We start from the raw sequence: 20302 nt of genomic DNA on the forward strand, positions 1-20302 counted from the left end.
CCTTCGTAAAGCCATGCTGACTTTGTCCTATTAAATTATGTTTATCCAAATGTTCCGCTACTGTCTCCTTAATAATAGACTCCAAAATTTTACCCACCACAGATGTTAAGCTAACTGGTCTATAATTTCCAGCCTTCTGCCGAGTACCCGTTTTAAATGAGGGTGTTACATTAGCAGTTTTCCAATCTGCCGGGACCTTTGCCGAGTCCAGAGAATTTTGGAAAATTATTACCAAAGCATCCACAATCCCCACTGCCACTTCCCTCAAGACCCTAGGATGTAAGCCATCAGGTCCAGGGGATTTATCTGCCTTGAGTCCCATTAATTTACTGAGTACCAATTCCTTTTGATTTTAATCGTATTTAGCTCCTCTTCCCCCCCCCCCCCCCCCCCCCCACTAGAGCCCCCTGTTTGTCCAGTGTTGGGATACTTAGTGTCCTCTACCGAAACAAAATATTTGTTCAGCATATTTGCCATCTCCATGTTTCCCACCATTAATTTCCCGGTCTCATCCTCTAAAGGACCTACGTTTGCCTTAGCCACCCTTTTTCTTTTTATATAACTGTAGAAACTCTTGCTATCTGTTTTTATATTTTTTGCTAATTTATTTTCATAATCTATCTTCCCTTTCTTAATCAATCCTTTCGTTATTTTTTGCTGTCTTTTGAAGACTTCCCAATCTTCTATCCTCCCACTAAGTTTGGCTACCTTATATGTCCTTGTTTTTAGTCGGATACTGTCCTTAGTTTCTTTACTTAGCCACGGATGGCTCATTTCTTTTACACCCTTTTTTCCTCAGTGGAATATATATTTTTTGAAAGCTGTAAAATAACTCCTTAAATGAACACCACTGCTCATGTACCGTCTTACCCTTTAATCTATTTTCCCAGTCCACTTTAATCAATTCCGCTCTCATACCATCATAGCCTCCTTTATTCAAGCTCAGTACGCTTGTTTGAGAACCAACCTTCTCACCCTCTAATTGGATATGGAATGTAACCATGTTATGGTCATGATGTGGAGGTGCCGGTGATGGACTGGGGTGGACAAATGTAAGGAATCTTACAACACCAGGTTATAGTCCAACAAATTTATTTTTAAATCACAAGCTTTCGGGGATAATCTCCGAAAGCTTGTGATTTTAAAATAAATTTGTTGGACTATAACCTGGTGTTGTAAGATTCCTTATGTTATGGTCACTCATTCCAAGGGGATCCTTAACTAGGACATTATTAATTAATCCTGGCTCATTGCACAGGACCAGGTCCAAGGTTGCTTGCCCCCTTGTAGGATCAGTTACATACTGCTCAAGAAATCCATCCCTAATACACTCAATAAACTCTTCCTCAAGGCTGCCCTGCCCAATTTGATTTGTCCAGTTAATATGATAGTTAAAATCCCCCATAATTATAGCTGTTCCCTCATTACATGCCCCGACTATTTCCTGATTAATACTTCTTCCAGCAGAGTTGCAACTATTAGGAGGCCAATATACTACGCCCACAAGTGTTTTTTCCCCTTATTATTCCTTATCTCTACCCAAACTGTTTCATTATCCTGATCCTTTGTCCCAATATCTTTTCTCTGTATTAGTGATTCCTTCCCTTATTAACATAGCCACCTCCCCTTCCTTCCTGCCTGTCCTTCCTGATTGTTAAATACCCTGGCATATTTAATTCCCAGTCGTTGTCACCCTGCAGCCATGTTTCTGTAATGGCCACAAGATCATACCCATACGTAGTTATTTGTGCCGTTAACTTGTCCATTTTGTTACGAATGCTACGTGCATTCAGATAAAGAACTTTCAAATATGTTTTGTGACACTTAGTTCCTGCTTTTTCCTTTTTTAACACTTTACCTTTTACTCCATACCTTCTGTCCCTTCCTGACACGCTTTCCTCTGTCTCCCTGCTCAGGTTCCCAACCCCCTGCCACAGCTTTGATGCTGGTTTAATCGCCTTACGCCTTCTAGTTTTCACTTTATCTGTCGTGCCTAAAAGACACTTACTTTCCGCTGCTCTACACTTTTCCCTTTCACTTGTTCTTGAACAACTGTTTGTACTATTTGTATTGTAGATTTCCCCTGGGTCTTCCCCTCTCTTGCTGCTCTCAACTTTATTCCCTTCTGACTCCCCGCTCAGGTTCCCATCCCCCTGCCACTCTAGTTTAAACCTTCCCCAACAGCACTAGCAAACACCCCTGCGAGGACATTGGTCCCGGTCCTGCTTGGGTGTAACCTGTCACGCTTGTACAGGTCCCACCTTCCCCAGAACCGGTCCCAATGTCTCAGGAATCTAAATCTCTCCCTCCTACACCATCCCTGCAGCCATGCATTCATCCTGTCTATTCTCCTGTTCCTATACTCACTAGCACGTGGCACCGGTAGTAATCCTGAGATCACTACCTTTTGAAGTCCTGCTTTTTAATTTATCTCCTAACTCCTTAAATTCACCTTGCAGGACCCCATCCCTTTTTTTTACCTATGTCATTGGTACCAATATGGACCACGACTACTGGCTGTTCACCCTCCCCCTCCAGAATGCCCTGCAGCCGCTCCGTGACATCCTTGACCCGAGCACCAGGGAGGTAACATACCATCCTGGAGTTACATTTGCGGCCGCAGAAACGCCTATCTGTTCCCCTTACAATCGAATCCCCTATCACTATAGCCCTGCCACTCTTCTTCCTCCCCTCCTGTGCAGCAGAGCCACCCGTGGTGCCCCAAACCTGGCTCTTGCTGCTTTCCCCTGATAAGCCATCTCCCCCAACAGTATCTAAAGCAGAATATCTGTTTGAGGGAGATGGCCCCAGGGGACTCCTGCTCTACCTGCCTAGTCCTTTTACTCTGCCTGGCGGTCACCCATTTCCTTTCTGCCTGCGTATTCTTTACCTGCGGTGTGACCACCTCACTGAACGTGCTATCCACGATAGTCTCAGCATCGCGGATGCTCCACAGTGAATCCACCCGCAGCTCCAGCTCCGAAAGACGGTTAGCCAGTAGCTGCAGCTGGACACATTTCCTGCACACATGGTCGCCAGGGACACTGGTAGTGTCCATGACTTCCCACATAGTGCAGGAGGAGCATATCACGGGTGCGAGCTTTGCTGCCATGACTTGCCTTGGACACTCAGACTCTCTTCCCGCTCTAGGTCTCCCCTTTTATACTCGGCTCACCTCTCGGACTCTGCTGCCTCACCTGTGACGTCGCACAGTAGTTGTCTCTTGTTGCAGGTCTGCTGTTGCTTTTATTCCCCAATCTGTCTTCTACTCTCAGGTCCACTGCCGCTCTGCGGAAAAAGTTCGGAAAAGCAAGGCAAAGCAGCACCTCCTTCCCCCAATTCCCACACGTACCAAACTCTCAGCAGCTCACACTGTGTAGTCCGCACACCATGCAGTTCGCACTGACAGTTTTCTACAGTTTGTGACTCCGATAAGTCAGGCCTGCCCCACCTTCAAGTACCAGTTTAATCTCGCTAACCAATTAACTTGCTACAGCAGCTCTCTCTGCTGAAGCCTGACAGAAACTTAAAAATTTAAACTTTAAAATTGAACTTAAACAGCTGAAAGCAATTGAACTTAAACAGTTGAAGCAATATGCACTAGATTTAAAGAGATTAACCCTTAAACTCCCACACATACCAAATTCTCAGCCCAACAGGCCCGTGTCGGCATTTACCCTCCACGCAAACAAATAGTCCTAATTACACTTGCGCACCCTGTACCCAGAACCCTTAATTCCTTTTTTCTTCGGCCACCTGTCCAATCTAATCTTGAATGTTGACATAGTTTCTGTCTTAACCACTGACTGTGGAAGTAAATTGCACAGCCTCACAACTCTGAAGAGGTTTCCCTTGCTCTGTTCTAAATCTGTTTCATTTATTCTTTTATTTATGGCCCCTTGTTCTAACCCCTCAACTAATGGGAACAGTCTGCTTCTACCTACCCTGACCCATTCTTTCAAGATTTTAAACCCTTCTATCATATCACCCTGTAAACTGTATTGTTTGAATGAAAAAAAACTCCCAATTTCTCAAGTCTTGTATTGGTATTTTCTCATACCAGGTAGTATCCTGGTGAATCTGCGTTGTACCCTTTCAACAGCCTCAATATCCATCCTATAGTGTGGAGCCCATTATTGCACACAGCATCCAATGCCTATTTGGAAATTCCAAATAGGAACTGATATTTAATTGCCGCTTTGTGCTGGTTTGAAACAGGATTAGCTCGATTTGACTTTGGCTGCATTTCCACAATAGAATTCCATCGTTATTTTCTGTTCTTCACCGGAGGTTCTGAGCCGTAAGGGAGAGGAGCAGCACCTGGAACTCAGCAGGGCTGAGTTTATTTTTTTAAATTTTTTTTCCTGTGGCTAAATTGTCAAACACTATTTCATGTACACTGACTGGGCACTAGATCTCTGTGCACTGAAGCAGTGCTCAGGTTAGCTCCGGAGACCTGTTCTCCGTTCTAATTCTGCCGGTAGCATTGTAGGGAGTGAAAATCAGTACTCAAATAGAACCGAGGGGGAATAAAACTTGCAGGAATTTTTTTAAAAATCTGAGTTTAATTACTGTTTTGAGACATTCAGTTTAAAATGAGATTGTTAGAATTTTGCTTCATTTTTATGACAGACATTTTCTCCCTATTTTCTGAGTCCCCTATGGCACAACCATTCCCTGGACGAAGATAAGTAAATTCAAAATCTGCTACATTTCTGGTAAAGCATTTTTGACTAAAATTTTGATGCCTTTTTTCAAAAGCCTCTATTTGAAAGGGGACTCTCGCAGTGTACTGTACGATTATTTTTTAAAAAAAAGGACAAGTCTTCGATCTTGGAAGAGTCCCCAGATTTTGACACCCTGCAGTCTGGGGTCTGGATTATTAGGTTAGATGTGATAGTTTAAGAAAGGAGCTCCTTCAAGAGCTGTACCTGTACAAATACCAAAGAGCCTGTGCATGAGCATGGGCAACATTTTAAATTGCAAAAGAGTTTGAGAGAATAAATAGGGATATTACACAAAAATCACAACGTGGAAACCAGTTGTTTGGCTTTTCAGTCCTTGTTAGAAATAATTTTTTTTGCAAACAGATGGTTATTGGATTAATGAGTGTCAGTTATGACATGTAAAGAAGAATTAGATAAACACTTGCGAAGAAAAATATTAAAAGGTGCAGGGGAAGAGAAAGGAAATGGCATTAGCGTAGTTAATTCCATTTGGAATTGCCCGATAGGGGAAGCTGGGACAGGTACATAGTCTGAATGTCTTCCTTTTGAACTGAAATTTCAGTGTTTATGTAAATACTGTCTTTTGGCTCCTAAGTAATGTTGCAGTTGCTGAAAATTTGAGTAGCGTTTTTAGGTGAGTTGAAATTCCTACCTAATTCTTTTGGTGATAGAAAAGTAAATTTTTGCAGTTGTTTTTCGACATTAAGCATCCCCAAGATAAGTCTTCCTTAGTGCTGTAACAAAATGCTTCAACACCAAACTCGAAAGAGCCTGTGAGTGAAGAAAAATAATCTGGCGTAACGAGGGCAACTTGGACTTGTGGCAGAATGCAGTTTGGTGGACTTCGAATTTTAGTTGAGGACTGCCTTATATGTTAGCATGTGACTCCAGTGATCAAAGTGAAAGATGTCTGTCCATGTACAGTGACACCATTGGGTTTTTTCCCTTACTCTTGCTGAGTCTGGCATTTTTTCTGTGTGCCAATTGCAGATGGTAATATATTCAAATAAAAATTTTATATATTAAAAATCTTGTGCGTGCATGCATGCACTTTCGGTCCAACTTGCAACTTGCCATAATTTTTGTTCATGCTTTTATGTCAACACAACTTTGAAACTGCTGTTGTAAATGTTTAGAATGGAAATGTATGTAAACAGTTGCCTGTAACAATGTGATTGCAGGCTCTGGCCAGTAGATGGAGCCGTCGAGAGAGTTTCTAAAATGTGTCCCAACTCCTTTACTATCTTGCATATCATGTCATCAATTGACTACAAGCAATACTATTGCCAATTTACTGGTGTCATAGAAAAACACCTATTGTAATTACGGTCTGCAATTGTGGGGAAAACTATTTTCTTTGAAAGGTTATTGAAGGATAGCGGTGAAGAACAACATTTGTGACATTTGTCCCTTTCAGAACATACATGTACTGTAGGTGCCTAATTGCTGTTCTTGTTTCCATTTTTTCCAGAAAGAAAGAATCTGCCACGACCAAAAAAGACCGTGTAACTCACTGCCTGACCATTTGTGAAAACATAGTTGCACAGTCTCTTAGGTAAATTAGTTGCATTCCAATATTTGTTGAAATTCTGCTCATTGATTATCGGTTTGCTGTTTGAACGTGGAATGAAAGTCATCACACATGGTTTTGAAATTGACCCACTGAGCTTTCGTCGATATTGCTTGAGGAGTCTTGTGTGAATCTTGGAATAAATCTCTTGTTCCACTGCAATCAAGAGTCCAGGATAAATATATTCCGCTACAAGAACAAACTAACCAATAATGAGACACCATGGACGAATGAAGAGATGAGGGCAAAATTGAACCTAAAGAAAAAGGCATACACTAAATTCATAGAAAACAAAGGGGAGGATGACAAAAGGAGTACGTAGAGGTTAGGAAAGAAGCCAAAAAAAGTTAGAAAGGCCCAGAGGAAGTACGAAATTAAATTATCAAGGAATATAAAAAGAAATGGTAAAGTATTCTACAGACACACAAATAACAAAAGGAAAATCAGGATAGGGATAGGGCCACTAAGGGATGCACAAGATAAACTCACAGGTAATGACAGCAAAATGGCAGAAATATTAAATAATTGCTTCAATATTTACCAGGAAGACTAACCAGGTAGACGTGACATTAGAAGAAGAGATCAAAAAAGATATAAAGACATTTGAGATAGAAAGGGGGCCGATAATAAACTAATCAAACTTAGAGAGGATAGAACCCCTGGTCCATATATTTCATTAGAAAGAGCAGAGGATTGGCGGACAGCTAATGTTGTTCCTATATTTAAAAAGGGAGATAGAACAAGTCCAGGGAACTATAGACCAGTTAGCTTAACTTCAGTAGTAGGAAAGATAATGGAATCTTTACTCAAAGATGTAATAGAAAAACATACAGAAACCGAAAATATAGTAAAGAATAGTCAGCACAGATTTGAAATGGGACCAAACTTATTGAATTCTTTGAAGAAGTAACGCAGAAGCCTAGGGTAATGCAGTAGATGAAATATATTTGGATTCTCAAAAGGCCTTCGATAAGGTACTGCATACTGGACTAATGACCAAGGTAGAGTCGGGACAAGTAGCAGAATGGATAGCAAGCTGGCTACAAAACAGAAACCGAGTAGGCATTAAGGGTAGCTACTTAGACTGGCAAAAGGTAGCAAGTGGTGTTCCGCAAGGATCGGTGCTGGGACCACTGTTGTTCACAATTTACATAAATGATTTGGACTCTGGACTCAGAAGTACAATTTCAAAATTTGCGGACGACATCAAATTGGGGGTTGCAGTTAATACCGAGGAGGACTGTTACAAAATACAGGAAGACATTAACAAACTTGCAGAATGGGCATATAATTAGCAAATGAATTTCAATATAGATATGTGTGAGATGGTGCATTTTGGTAGGAAGAATAAAGAGGCTCCATACTCCTTTGAAAATAAGAGTCTAAATGAGGTAGAGGAGCAAAGGTATCTAGGGGTACAGATACACAAATCACTAAAAGTAGCGACAAAGGTTAATAAGGCTATTTAAAAAAAAAAAGCAAACAAACCACTGGGGTTTGTAATTAGAGGGATAGAATTGAAAAGCAGAGAAGTTATGTTTAAAATTATATAGAATCTTGGTTAGACCACATTTAGAGTACTGTGCACTTCTGCAGTCTCCATATTATAAAAAGGATATAGAGGCATTGGAGAAGGTGCAAAAAAGATTTACAAGGATGATGCCAGAACGGAGAGGTTGTAACTTTCAGTAAAGACTGAACAGGCTAGGGCATTTTTCTCTACAAAAGAGAAGGCTGAAGGGGTGACCTAATGGAAGTCTTTAAGATTATGAAAGGGTTTGATAGGGTAGACTTGGATAAAATGTTTCTGCTTGCGAGGGGAGTCCAAATCTAGGGGCCATAAATATAAGAGTCACTAATAAATCCAATAGGGAATTCGGGAGAAACATCTTTACTCCGAGTGGTTAGAATGTGGAACTCACTACTACATGGCGTAGTTGAGGTAGCTAGCTTAGATGCATTTAGGGGAAAGCTGGATAAGGATATGAAGGAGAAAGGAATAGAAGGATATGCTGATAGTTAGATGAAGGGTGGGAGGACGCTTGTGTGGAGCATAAACAAGCATGGACCAGTTGGGCCGAATGGCCTGTTTCTGTGCAGTATATTCTGCGTAATCCTATGTAATATTTAGACCTTTTTAACTGCATGCCCGTTCAGTGTTAGTGGAGGAAGAAGAGAGGAGGGTTTAAACTGTTATGTTAAAATTGTTTAACATTAAATTTGAGTGAATCAATAGGCAAATTTTCTTGGTAATGCACTGGCCTATCAGCCGTGGAATGCAGATTCAATCTCCACCCAACAACCCCCCCCCCCAACCTCTGCTTGGTGAATTCCCTATTCCAGCATCATTGTTTTGGGAAGGTATTGAATGAGTAAAAGTCAGCTCATTCCCTCCCCCTCTTTCCCCACCCCATCTCCCCAAAGGGTCAGCTAGTTCCCTCAGGGGGAGGGAAAATAACAGAGAATAATCCCTTGGTTGCTTTTGCGTACCTTCCTGCAGCCAGATCAGAGTAGCAATGTCAGAGGCCTTGGAACAGGCCGTCCAGCCCTCCTAGCTGCAGTTGTCATTTTTCCTAGGAGACCAGGAAAAAAGGGAAATGTTGAACGAATTAACTTTGAATCAGTGATTTATTGTAGCTGTAATTGTAAAGACTTTATATAAAGAAAACTCTTTAATTATCACTTTCAGCATATGAGTAACATTGTAAACAAGTGCCTATAATATAGTGAAAATCTTGTGTCTGTGCATTTGCTATGAACTTTTTCCATTATATAGATTCACATGACCATATAATAAAAGCTGCCTATGTAAACTTGTCCTGCTGCAATTACACCCTTCCTTCAGTGCTGCATCACTGCTACTAGTGGGAGGTTATAATTACAGTTTGGTAAGTCCATGTGACCAGTTTTGTTTATAAATGTGGCAGAATGTATGATTTTAAAATGGGGACTAAATTACGTTTGGTGTTCTAGTCCAGTTATTCCCCACTTCCTAACTCCCCTTCACCTGTAGGCTGCACTTGGCCTGGCTCCCTCTGTGAAACAACATGGGAGGTATAAGTAAAATGGGGGGGGCGCTCTTCACAGTTTCAGGTGTCACACATGCAAATTTCTGTCACGTTTTTTAAAAAAAATGTTAAAAATTTATTTCAAATGCACAGGGACATTTGCCCACAAACACAAAATACTTTCCAATTGACTTCAGGAGTGTGTTTTAATTTTTTTTAAGAAGGCCAACTAGGGCCTCTAATTGACCTGAAGAAGACACAACAATTACACCTCATAACACTAAAGGGATCCCAATTAAACACAGCTACACTTTAACAGCACAATAATGTGTTGAGTGTTAGATTGTATAATGTTCCTGCCAGTACAATGACACGCATGCTCTGACCTATTGTGAGCCACGTCACAAGAGAACCCCTGTGCTCACTGACCTACATTGGCTACCAGTCCAGCAGTGCCTCGATTTTAAAAATTCTCATCCTTGTTTTCAAATCCCTCCATGGCTTCCCCCGTCCCTATCTCTCTCATCTCCTCCAGCCCTACATCGCTCCACCATTGATGGATGTGCCTTCAGCTGCCTTAGGCCACTAGCTCTGGAATTCCATCCCTAAACCTCTCCGCCTCTCTAGCTCTCTTTCCTCCTTTTAAGATGCTCCTTAAAACCTACCTTTTTGGCCAAGCTCTTGGTCACCTGTCTGAATATCTCCTTATGGCAAATTCTGTCTGATTACACTTGTGAAGCGCTTTGGGAAGTTTTATTATGGTAAAGGCACTATATAAATGTCAGCTGTTGTATACTCAAATACGTCGGGATCAGAGATCGTCTTGAGAAAAATTGATTTGCAACGCTGAGTTTGTGGACAAATGACAAACTGATTTTTTTTAAAAACACGCTTACATGTATTTTTTTTCAGGAACTCGCCAGAATTTCAGAAGCTGTTGGGAATTGCAATGGAAATGTTTCTGCTGTGCTGCGACGACGCAGAGTCCGATGTCCGGATGGTAGCAGATGAATGTTTAAATAAAATTATTAAAGTAAGTCAGCTTTTAGACCATTCCACCAGTGCGCCATCCCAAATGTCGGTCTCCCTGTTAATAGGGCGACTTCAATGAGAATTGGGTTTTGTTTCCAGTACTTGCGTGTGTGATATCAAGAGTTGTTCATCACCAATGATAAGGGCAAAAAAATAATGGGGTAGTTATGGGTAAAAAATGGTGAATGGATGGGAGGTTCTGATATATATCGAGGTGGAGATTCCATGTCCTAAAATTACAAGAAGGAATATACAGATTGGGATGTAAGTCTGCGCCCCACTCCAGAGACTTGAGCGCATAATCTAGCCTGACACTTCAGAGCAGTACTAAGGGAGTGATGGACTGTCGGATGTCTTGTTAAACTGAGCCCCTGCCAGCCCTCTCGGGTGTAGAGATTCCATGGCACTACTTTAAAGAAGAGCAGGGGAGTTGGGGAAAGGACGGGGTGAGAACCGTGGGGAGGGCTTGAATTTTTGTTTATGGGGGTCTTGCGAAGAGTGAAAGAGAAACTGAAATCAATCAGAAAATCGGGATGCCAAACTTGGGGTTTTTTTTTAAAAGCCTGAAGATTGTGGGAGGAAGGGATGGCTGAGGAAACAGGATAAAGAATTGAGTTAGAGATTGGACGAGGGGTCTGATTTCAACACAGTGAGGACGCAGGGAGATGGCGGAGAAAATAGGGGCTTAGAAGTAATGAGAGTGGAAATTTCGGTTCTGGAGCCTTGATTTCTTTAACTATTTGCATTTGGAAAGACAAAAAAAAAGGAAAGGCTTGCATTTATATAGTGCCATTCACAACCTCAGGACTTCCCAAAACGCTTTACAGCCAATGACATACTTTTTGAAGTATAGTCACTGTTGTAATGTCGGAAACGTAGCAGCCAATTTGCGCACAGCAAGATCCCACGAACAGCAATGTGATAAAAATCTGTTTTTGTTTTAAATGATATTGGTTGAAGGATAAATATCGGCCAAGACACTGGGGAGAACTCTTCGTCGAAATAGTGCCATGTCCACCTGAGAAGGCAGACTATCTGTTTAACAGCTCTTCCAAAAGATGGCACCTTCGACATTGCAGCACTCCCTCACTGGGCTGGGAGTGTCAGCCTAGATTTTGTGATGAAGTCTTGAGTGGGCGTTGAACCCACAACTTTCTGACTCTGAGTGAGAGTGCTACCAACTGAGCCACAGCTGAATTCTGTGTTCGTTGGAGCACTCCATACACTATGTTGAAATTTGAGTTTCTTGCAGTTTTAACATTTCATCTCTAGTTAGGCTGTGGCATAATGTTAAATTAAAATTCTTAATAATCTTATGCCTAAGCTGTCACGTCTTTTTTTTCAACAGGCCCTGACTGACTCAAATCTGCCTCGGTTACAATTAGAATTGTATAAAGAAATTAAAAAGGTTGGTAAGCGATTAGAGCAACGTTCCCAATAAATGATTTTAAGAAGTAATTATATGCAGCACAATCTTTGGTTAGTGGGTTTACTGTAATTATATATTGTCCGTGGGATATTTTAACTGGGCTGCTCAAAAATAGCTACTGGGGATGGAAAACAAAGACATTTTTTAATAATGTACTACTATGTGCTTTTTAATTACCAATTAGTGCATTAGAGCAATTTATAGAGCTGAAAGCCAATACATCTCGCATAGTTTAGCAGCGATAAGTATTGGTCTTTAGTGTAAGTCTTAATTTGTCACATTCCACACTGGTTTCTGATGTGCATTTTAGCTTTAACAAGTCAAATGTTACAAACAGCATTTCCATCTAATGCACAGATGGAAATATTGGTCATGAAGTTTGAGTGTATTAGGATTTGACAGGAGCTGAGTTAAAATGGTTTATTTTAGAAGGTTAGTAATGTGGTTAGACTTGATAGCTATGTTGGCAGGAGGTTGAATTGGAATGTACAGGCCAAAAGCTGAGTAGCACTGAAATTAAAAGAGATCAAAGAGTGGGGATTTTAGAGAAATCTTCAGGATAGTTGAGGTGTTGTCGTATCGACAAACTCTGAATTGCAGAAACTGGGATAGTACTGCATAGTAACTATAATTTCTAGTTGTTAGATTGTCCGTGGAATATTTTAACTGGGCTGCTCAAAGATTTGAGAATTGAGGAGTTGAGAGTTTTAAAACAAAAGATAATTAATTCTTGGGATATGGGCGTTGCTGGTAAGGCCAGAATTTATTACCCATCCTTAGTGGCCCTTGAGAAGGTGGTGGTGAGCCGCCTTTTGTCTATGTGGTGAATGTTCTCCCACAGTGCTGTTAGGTAGGGAGTTCCAGAATTTTGACCCAGTGACTATGAAGGAATGGCTGACATATGTGTAAGTCAGGATGGTGTGTGACTTGGAGGAGAACTTGGAGGTGATGGTGTTCCTACACGCTTGCTGTCCTTGTTCTTCTACACCAAGTTATAGTCCAGCAATTTTATTTGAAATTTTATTTGAATTTTATTGCTGGACTATAACTTGGTGTTGTAAAATTGTTTACAATTGTCAACCCCAGTCCATCACTGGCATCTCCACATCTTGTTCTTCTAGGAGGTGGAGGTCATGAGTTTGGGAGGTGCATAGTCAATTTTCTTTTATAAACAATTTTACAACACCAAGTTATAGTCCAGCAATTTTATTTTAAATTCACAAGCTTTCGGAGGCTTCCTCCTTCCTCAGGTAAATGTTTTTCTTTTAAACTACCATGTGTTGCTTGAGCAGTTCTTTTCCCTTCTATTACGCAGAATGGTCCATCAAGGAGTTTACGGGCTGCACTTTGGAGATTTGCTGAGCTGGCTCACCTTGTTCGTCCTCAGAAGTGCAGGTCAGTTTATTTAAAATATGTATATTTTCTCTTTCCTGGTAATTTACTGCTGTCTTGCTGGAAAAACTGTACTTGATTGACATTGTCACTACTCTTTCTGATCAAATTAATCTTAATTTCTATGTTTTAAAAGCAGTTTAGTTTGTATATTGAGAGATGATATCTCAATGTAAACAAATGTGAGGTCATCCACTTTGGATCAAAAAAGGATAGAACAGGGTACTTTCTAAATGGTAAAAAGTTAAAAACAGTGGATGTCCAAAGGGACTTAGGGGTTCAGGTACATAGATCATTGAAGTGTCATGAACAGGTGCAGAAAATAATCAATAAGGCTAATGGAATGCTGGCCTTTATATCTAGAGGACTAGAGTACAAGGGGGCAGAAGTTATGCTGCAGCTATACAAAACCCTGGTTAGACCGCACCTGGAGTACTGTGAGCAGTTCTGGGCACCGCACCTTCGGAAGGACATATTGGCCTTGGAGGGAGTGCAGTGTAGGTTTACTAGAATGATACCCGGACTTCAAGGGTTAAGTTACAAGGAGAGATTACACAAATTGGGGTTGTATTCCCTAGAGTTTAGAAGGTTAAGGAGTGATCTGATCGAAGTTTATAAGATATTAAGGGGAACGGATAGGGTGGATAGAGAGAAACTATTTCCGCTGGTTGGGGATTCTAGGAGTAGGGGGCACAGTCTAAAAATTGGAGCCAGACCTTTCAGGAGTGAGATTAGAAAACATTTCTACGCACAAAGGGTTGTAGAAGTTTGGAATTCTCTTCCGCAAACGGCAATTGATACTAGCTCAATTGCTAAATTTAAATGTGAGATCGATAGCTTTTTGGCAATCAAAGGTATTAAGGGATATGGGCCAAAGGCAGGTATATGGAGCTAGATCACAGATCAGCCATGATCTTATCAAATGGTGGAGCAGGCACGAGGGGCTGAATGGCCTACTCCTGTTATGTTCCTATCTCTGTAAGGGTAGCTAGTTTGAACACATGACTGAGGTTTGTTAGGGTGAGGGAGTTGATTTTATATCATTAAGCAAGGATTCAATTGTGCCTGTTAATTTAGCTGCCATATACACTTGGGCTTAGCATCTTCCAGCATCTGCTGTGTGATACAAACTTGTTCAGATACAAACTTGTTCAAGCAATGACCAACTTTCAGCCTGTGTGAATGCGTGAGGGTGGGTGCATTTTGAGGATATTTTACCCTATTCCATCCCTTGTTAATCCTTCTGGTCTGTGCAAGTTCTGTGTCTGAAAGGGAGGAGAGGCAGGCTCCATTTAGTACTTCTTTCTCTTCCCTCTTTGCCCTTTCCCCACTTTCCAAGGAGATTCCTGGTCTCCACTCAGCACTGACTGTAGCATGGTCACTGAGATTGGGAACTTGGCGAAGCAACAGGATCAAAACCGACATGTTTCTACTTCATGGTGTTGCATGTCTGAGCTGCTCCTGTTGTCCTGTTTCTTAACATGCCATACATGTCGGTGTCTATGCAAGACACTTAAACCAAATTGGACACGCTGTTTTGAAATTCAAAATATGAATGTGCTTTGTGGAAGGTCATCTGCCAGAAGATGCTCTCTCAATTCCTAATGTTGAATGTTGTAAAGTTTTAGAAAACCGTACAAAGAAGTGATATTTGGGCATATCCTTACACTAAAGCCTGGAATGTTGTTGTTAGAATGAAATATTAGACTCCTTCCTTGGTAATTTGTTCCTGTCTTCAATGGGTAAAATTGCTTTTTTTCCCCCCCTTCCCCACTCCTGATCTAGGCCATACCTTGTGAATCTGCTTCCTTGTCTGGCTCGGATCAGCAAGCGATCAGAAGAATCCGTGCAGGAGACACTGGCTAGTGCTGTGCCAAAAATCATGGCTTCTCTGGGCAACTTTGCAAATGACAGTGAAATCAAGGTACTGTAATCAGCCACTTGGTACTTTGCGGAGGAGATGGTGCTTCAATTTTGTTTTTTTAGTAATAAACCCACACAACACTTCTGAATATTTTAAGCCATAGAAACTACGCTGTGTAATGTTGGCGTACAAGCGTTTAATGCGTTTTTATTTAATTCCTTCATCCCCTATTTTAATGTGTGTTAACCCATTAAAATAAATAGGTTAAAACCTTGGCTAATAGCAGATGAAGTAATTTTGTACAGAAGGCTTATGTGGTTTAATGCTACAGTGGAATTTCAAGGCTTTAGTCTTTATTAAAAATACAACCAAAACAAGGAATGCTCCACATGTGCATTCAGAGGTAAAGGTTGATGCTTTGTCACATTCTGGCAGATTTTCTTTGAAGGCGTTGATGCTTATTTATGTAAAAAGATAGTTGTTTGGGAACAGTTGTGTTGGGTTGTATAATCTTGCTGTTTTAGTTAACACAAGGGAGCCTAGAGACTGCATTTTCGAATCTTAAAGAACTCCTTGCAAGTTCCTTCCCCTTTAAATGCAGTACGTTGTGTGCCACTGAGACACAGACACAGACACAGAGACAGGGAAGGTCCCAGATTGTTTGTTAATTTGTGCTGGGTCTTCTGAGCTTGCCTTGGGCAACAGTAAGGGCAGTGTAATTGGTCTCTCCTCCCTTGGATGGGGGGAGGCAATCACCCAGTGCTTCTGCTTACGATTGCTTTCCAGTGGCACCTGTTGTAAAGTGGACACTGGGTGAGCACAAGATTGGACTGGTCAATCGTGCCATCCCCTCCCCCACTGTTAAATAGCCTGCTAATGCTCATGGATTAGACTCATACATGAAGGGGCTTAAACTCAGGAATCGTATTGGAAGCACATAGGGGAGGTTAGAAGGAATTTTTTCTAAGTTGTTAGGCAAAGGAATGCTTTACCACAAGTGGCATTAAATCATAACATTTGAAACACTTGAAAAATATTCTTACATTATGGGGAAAGCAGAAAAATGCGATTAGACTAGATAAGCTGTGGTGGGGGAGTTAGCACTGGCACAGACTCAGTGGGCCAAATGGCCTGCTCCTATATGCCGGTGCTAGCTCCCTCACTAGATCTTTCTACTTTAACTCCTCTCCTCCCATAATCACCACCTTTCCAGACTAGAATTTTAACTTTAATCTATGGCTTATTCCCTTCTCACTGGGAATCAGTCTTGTTCTTCTCTGCACCTTCTCAAATGCTTGAATTTCTTTTGTACTACTTTTGGAGTGACGATCAGAATTCAACACAGGTCTCCCAGGTGTTGCCTGACCAGTGCATTGTAATGCCTTTGCATAATCTCTGGAGAATGCTGTGCTGGTTATATATCGCAGTGTCCTATTAGCTTTTCAAATTGCTTTGTCACATTGCTTTGTCACATTGCTTAGACTTAGAAAATCCATGACAGTAAAGCTCGAGCAGTTTGTCAGTGTTAGCTGAATTCCAAGGCTAGATTACAACCTCAAACCATTCCATTATTTTGTAACCTATACTGCTTCAATTCACTTCTGGAGCAATATTTTTAGAAAAAATTCATTCTCTGGATTTGGGCGTCATTGGCAAGGCTGGCATTGCCCATCCCTAGTCGCCCTGAGAAGGTGGTGGTGGGCCACCTTGAACTGTTTAGTACAGTTGAGTAGGCTACTTCAGAGGGCAGTTAACAGTCAACAACGTTGGTGTGGGATTGGAGTCACACATAGGCCAGACTTCCTTCCCTAAAGGATATTGGTGAACCACTTGGAGTTTTATGACAATTCGACAGCTTCGCGGTCACTTTTACCAATACCAGCTCCTGGATTCAAATTCTTAAACTACCATGGTGAGATTTGAACTCATGTTTTCTGGATTCTTAGTCTAGGTCTCTGGATTACAGTCCAGTAACATAACCACCACAATACCATACTGTATGCTCCAAAGCATTAATTAACCTTTGCTGTGTGAATGATTTTACTGTAAGTTTATCAATAAATAATGGGGATTGGCTCGCACTGTGGAATAGAACACACTCCTTTTGTGACCAAGTTTGAATCACTAAAAGTTAGTGCACGTGTACAAAAAGTAATCAAATGGCTAATGGGATGTTGGCGTTTATTTCATGGGAGTTGGAATTCAAAAGTGAGGAAGTGATGCTTCAGTTGTACAGAGCCTTGGTCAGACCCTATCGAGAGCACTGCGTTCAGTTTTGGGCACTGAAGCTCAAAAGATATATTGGCCTTGGAGAGGGTACAACGCAGAATCACCAGAATGATACCGGGTTTAAAGAGTTAAATTATGAGGACAGGTTACATAAACTTGGCTTGTATTCCCTTGAGTTTAGAAGGTTAAGGGTAATCTAATTGAGGTGTTTAAAGTGATAAAGGGATTTGATAGGGTAGATACAGAAATTAATTCCTCTGGTGGAGGAATCCAGAACAGGGTGACATAATAAAATTAGAGCCAGGCCATTTAGGAGTGAAATCAGGAAGCACTTTTTCATGTAATTTTACAGATACATTTTTTGAAGTTCTGCTTCTAAGTATTAAATCTGTAATGTGATGTAAGTGACAGCAAAAAAAAATGCTTGCACTTGTACAGCATGTTCAAAGTAGCAAAACCTTCCAAGGTGCTTCACAGAGGTGTAGGAAGAAAGATGAGAGGGGAGCTTGACTGAAGATGCCATCGAAAAGCTAAGCTTTGTGGAGGCTTTTGAAAGTAGAGAGACATGTGGCAAGGCAGAGGATTTAGAACAGGGACAATGGGCTGGGGGCTAATCCTAACCAATTTATGCAGATTCTTGATTCAGTCCCCTCCTCCCCCCCTCCCCCCACCCCCCCCCCCCCCCAACCTCAGCCCCCTGCTTCCATTAATTTTAAAGACTTCATTGGGAATTATATGGTATTAGTTGGGAGAACAGAAGGATTATTATTCTGGGTCTCACTTAGGAGTGAGTCAGATGGTTACTAACCAAGGACCCTTATGGGACTATCAGAATCGGCTTGTTGAAATAATAGACTAACTCTCCCTCCATTTTTTAAATTACAGTCTTTGTTCCATTTGCGCGATAAAGCTAGCTCTCTGACTGCTCTGCAGAAAGCCCGAACTGTAAACATGCCAGCACAGCTCGTGTGTTGTTACTGATGTCTGGGGAATGCAAAAGTGCATCATGAGCTAAATCTAGCAGCTGATGTCATGTATTTTCTCTGATTTCTGGATTCCTTCTTGTGATTGGGACGGCTTTCAGAGATCCCCTGTAGGGTGGAAATCACACCAATTCAGAGCTTGTTCCAGAACTTTAGGCTATTTTATTTTCCTCCAAATAAATTTATGATTATAAGCAGCACATAAGAGAACATAAGGCATGTACATCATAAGGCATGTACATTTTGGGCACTGTATAAATATTCGTTAAAATAGCATTGAGGCGACTAGTCAAAGTGGAAAGAATTCTTAATATTTGAAGCTACAAACTTGCTTTTAATATAAATATAGTTTTCCGGTCACTGCGTCTCCACTTTTTACACTTGTTCTATTCTCAAAGTTATCATTGCTTTGGTAAAAAAAAATTTTGTTTTGTAAGTAATGCTGTAAGACACTCAAAATGCTGTTGTATTCTAAAATGTTCCAAATAATTTCTCTCAGCTTTATGATATCCAATATAAATTTTACATCAGAGCCACTACGTTGCACTTTTCTATCCGTCCACCACAACAACTTGCATTTATATTTAATGTAGTAAAGCGTCCCAAGGTGCTTCGCAGGTGAGTAATCACACAAAAATTAACACCGAGCTACATAACGAGATATTAGGACAGGTGACCAAAAGCTTGGTTAGAGGTGGGCTTTGAGGAGCGTTTTAAGGAGACAGAGGGAGAGGTTCAGGGAGGGAATTTCAGAGCTTGGGGCCTCGACAGCTGAACGCATGGCTGCCAATGGGAAGGGAGTGGGGGACGCACATGAGGCCAGAATTGGAGGAGCGCAGAGATCTTGGAGGGTTGTAGGGCTGGATGAGGTTACAGAGAGAGCCCTAAGGTGCTTTACCTGGGGGGAGGAGGTGGGTGGTTATTAGAAACCTGAGGTGGAAGGAATTAAGGAAAGTGGGAAGAGAAGCTGCAAAGTGGAGGGGAATCCAGAGAATTCCTGAATGTGGGAGCACAATGAACGAAAGCTTTGCCGCCAGTGGTGGGATGGGGTCGGCCAGAGTCGGAAGAGTGGGTTTTTGATGAGGACGAAATACCATCTTAACCTGCATTTCAATAAAACTTAAAATGCAAGCGTTCATGAGATCCTGTATACAAAGAGAAGTACATATGAGGGAGGCCACTTTTCCCATCTAGTTTTCATCCTTCCATTAAAAAACAACGGTTCTCCCCCCAACCCTTCTTTACCTCAATTATACCATTTTATTGCCCCTGAGTGATTCCAGCGCTTTTGCCTCCACTATCTTAACCCAGAGACTGTTCCAGGTATTTGAGTGCTCTTTACATGAAGGAGTGCTCTCTGATACCTGTCCTGAGTTTGCCTTTTGCTGGTTTATGCCCACCTCTATAACATCACCTGTCTCTTGCTCTGCCTCAGCTCATCTACTACTGAAACCCTCATCCATGCCTTTATTACTTTTAGACTTGACTATTCCAATGCTCTCCTGACTGACCTCCCACCTTCCACCCTCCGTAAACTTGAGCTCATCCAAAACTCTGCTGCCCGTATCCTAACTCGCACCAAGTTCCGTTCACCCATCGCCCCTGTGCTCGCTGACCTACATTGGCTCCTGGTCCAGCAATGCCTCGATTTTAAAATTCTAATCTTTGTGTTCAAATCCCTCCATGGTCTTGCCCCTCCCTATCTCTGTAACCTCCTCCAGCCCTACAACCCTACGAGATCTCTGCACTTCTATTCTAGCTTCTTGAGCAGCCCTGATTTTCATTGCTCCACCATTGGCAGCCGTGCCTTCAGCTGCCTAGGCCCTAAGCTTTGGAATTCCCTCCCTAAACCTCTCTATCTCTCTACCTCTCTGTCCTCCTTTAAGATGCTCCTTTTGACTAACTTTTTGCTCACCTGTCTTCATATCTCCTTATGTGGCTCAGTGTCAAATTCTGTTTTAATAATCGCTACTGTGAAGTGCCTTGGGATGTTTTACTATGTTAAAAGCGCAATATACATGCACGTTGTTGTTGCCACCTCGTCCTGTGGTTAGAACAGAGTTTTAGA

The 20302-nt window shown here is 41.5% G+C and overlaps 1 protein-coding gene across 2 annotated transcripts in view; it reads left to right on the forward strand.

The window, feature by feature from the left end:
- The window catches only part of htt (huntingtin), a 209063-nt gene that overhangs the window by 19433 nt on the left and 169328 nt on the right, over nucleotides 1-20302 (forward strand). For both annotated transcript variants that reach the window (XM_067982438.1, XM_067982439.1), the window contains exons 2-6: nucleotides 6199-6282; nucleotides 10218-10338; nucleotides 11686-11745; nucleotides 13082-13161; nucleotides 14944-15082. In XM_067982438.1, the coding sequence (XP_067838539.1) occupies nucleotides 6199-6282; nucleotides 10218-10338; nucleotides 11686-11745; nucleotides 13082-13161; nucleotides 14944-15082 (484 nt within the window). The remainder of the gene's footprint in view (nucleotides 1-6198; nucleotides 6283-10217; nucleotides 10339-11685; nucleotides 11746-13081; nucleotides 13162-14943; nucleotides 15083-20302) is intronic.

The sequence above is a fragment of the Heptranchias perlo genome, chromosome 4, assembly GCF_035084215.1.
Source record: "Heptranchias perlo isolate sHepPer1 chromosome 4, sHepPer1.hap1, whole genome shotgun sequence".
In the NCBI taxonomy this organism is placed as follows: domain Eukaryota; kingdom Metazoa; phylum Chordata; class Chondrichthyes; order Hexanchiformes; family Hexanchidae; genus Heptranchias; species Heptranchias perlo.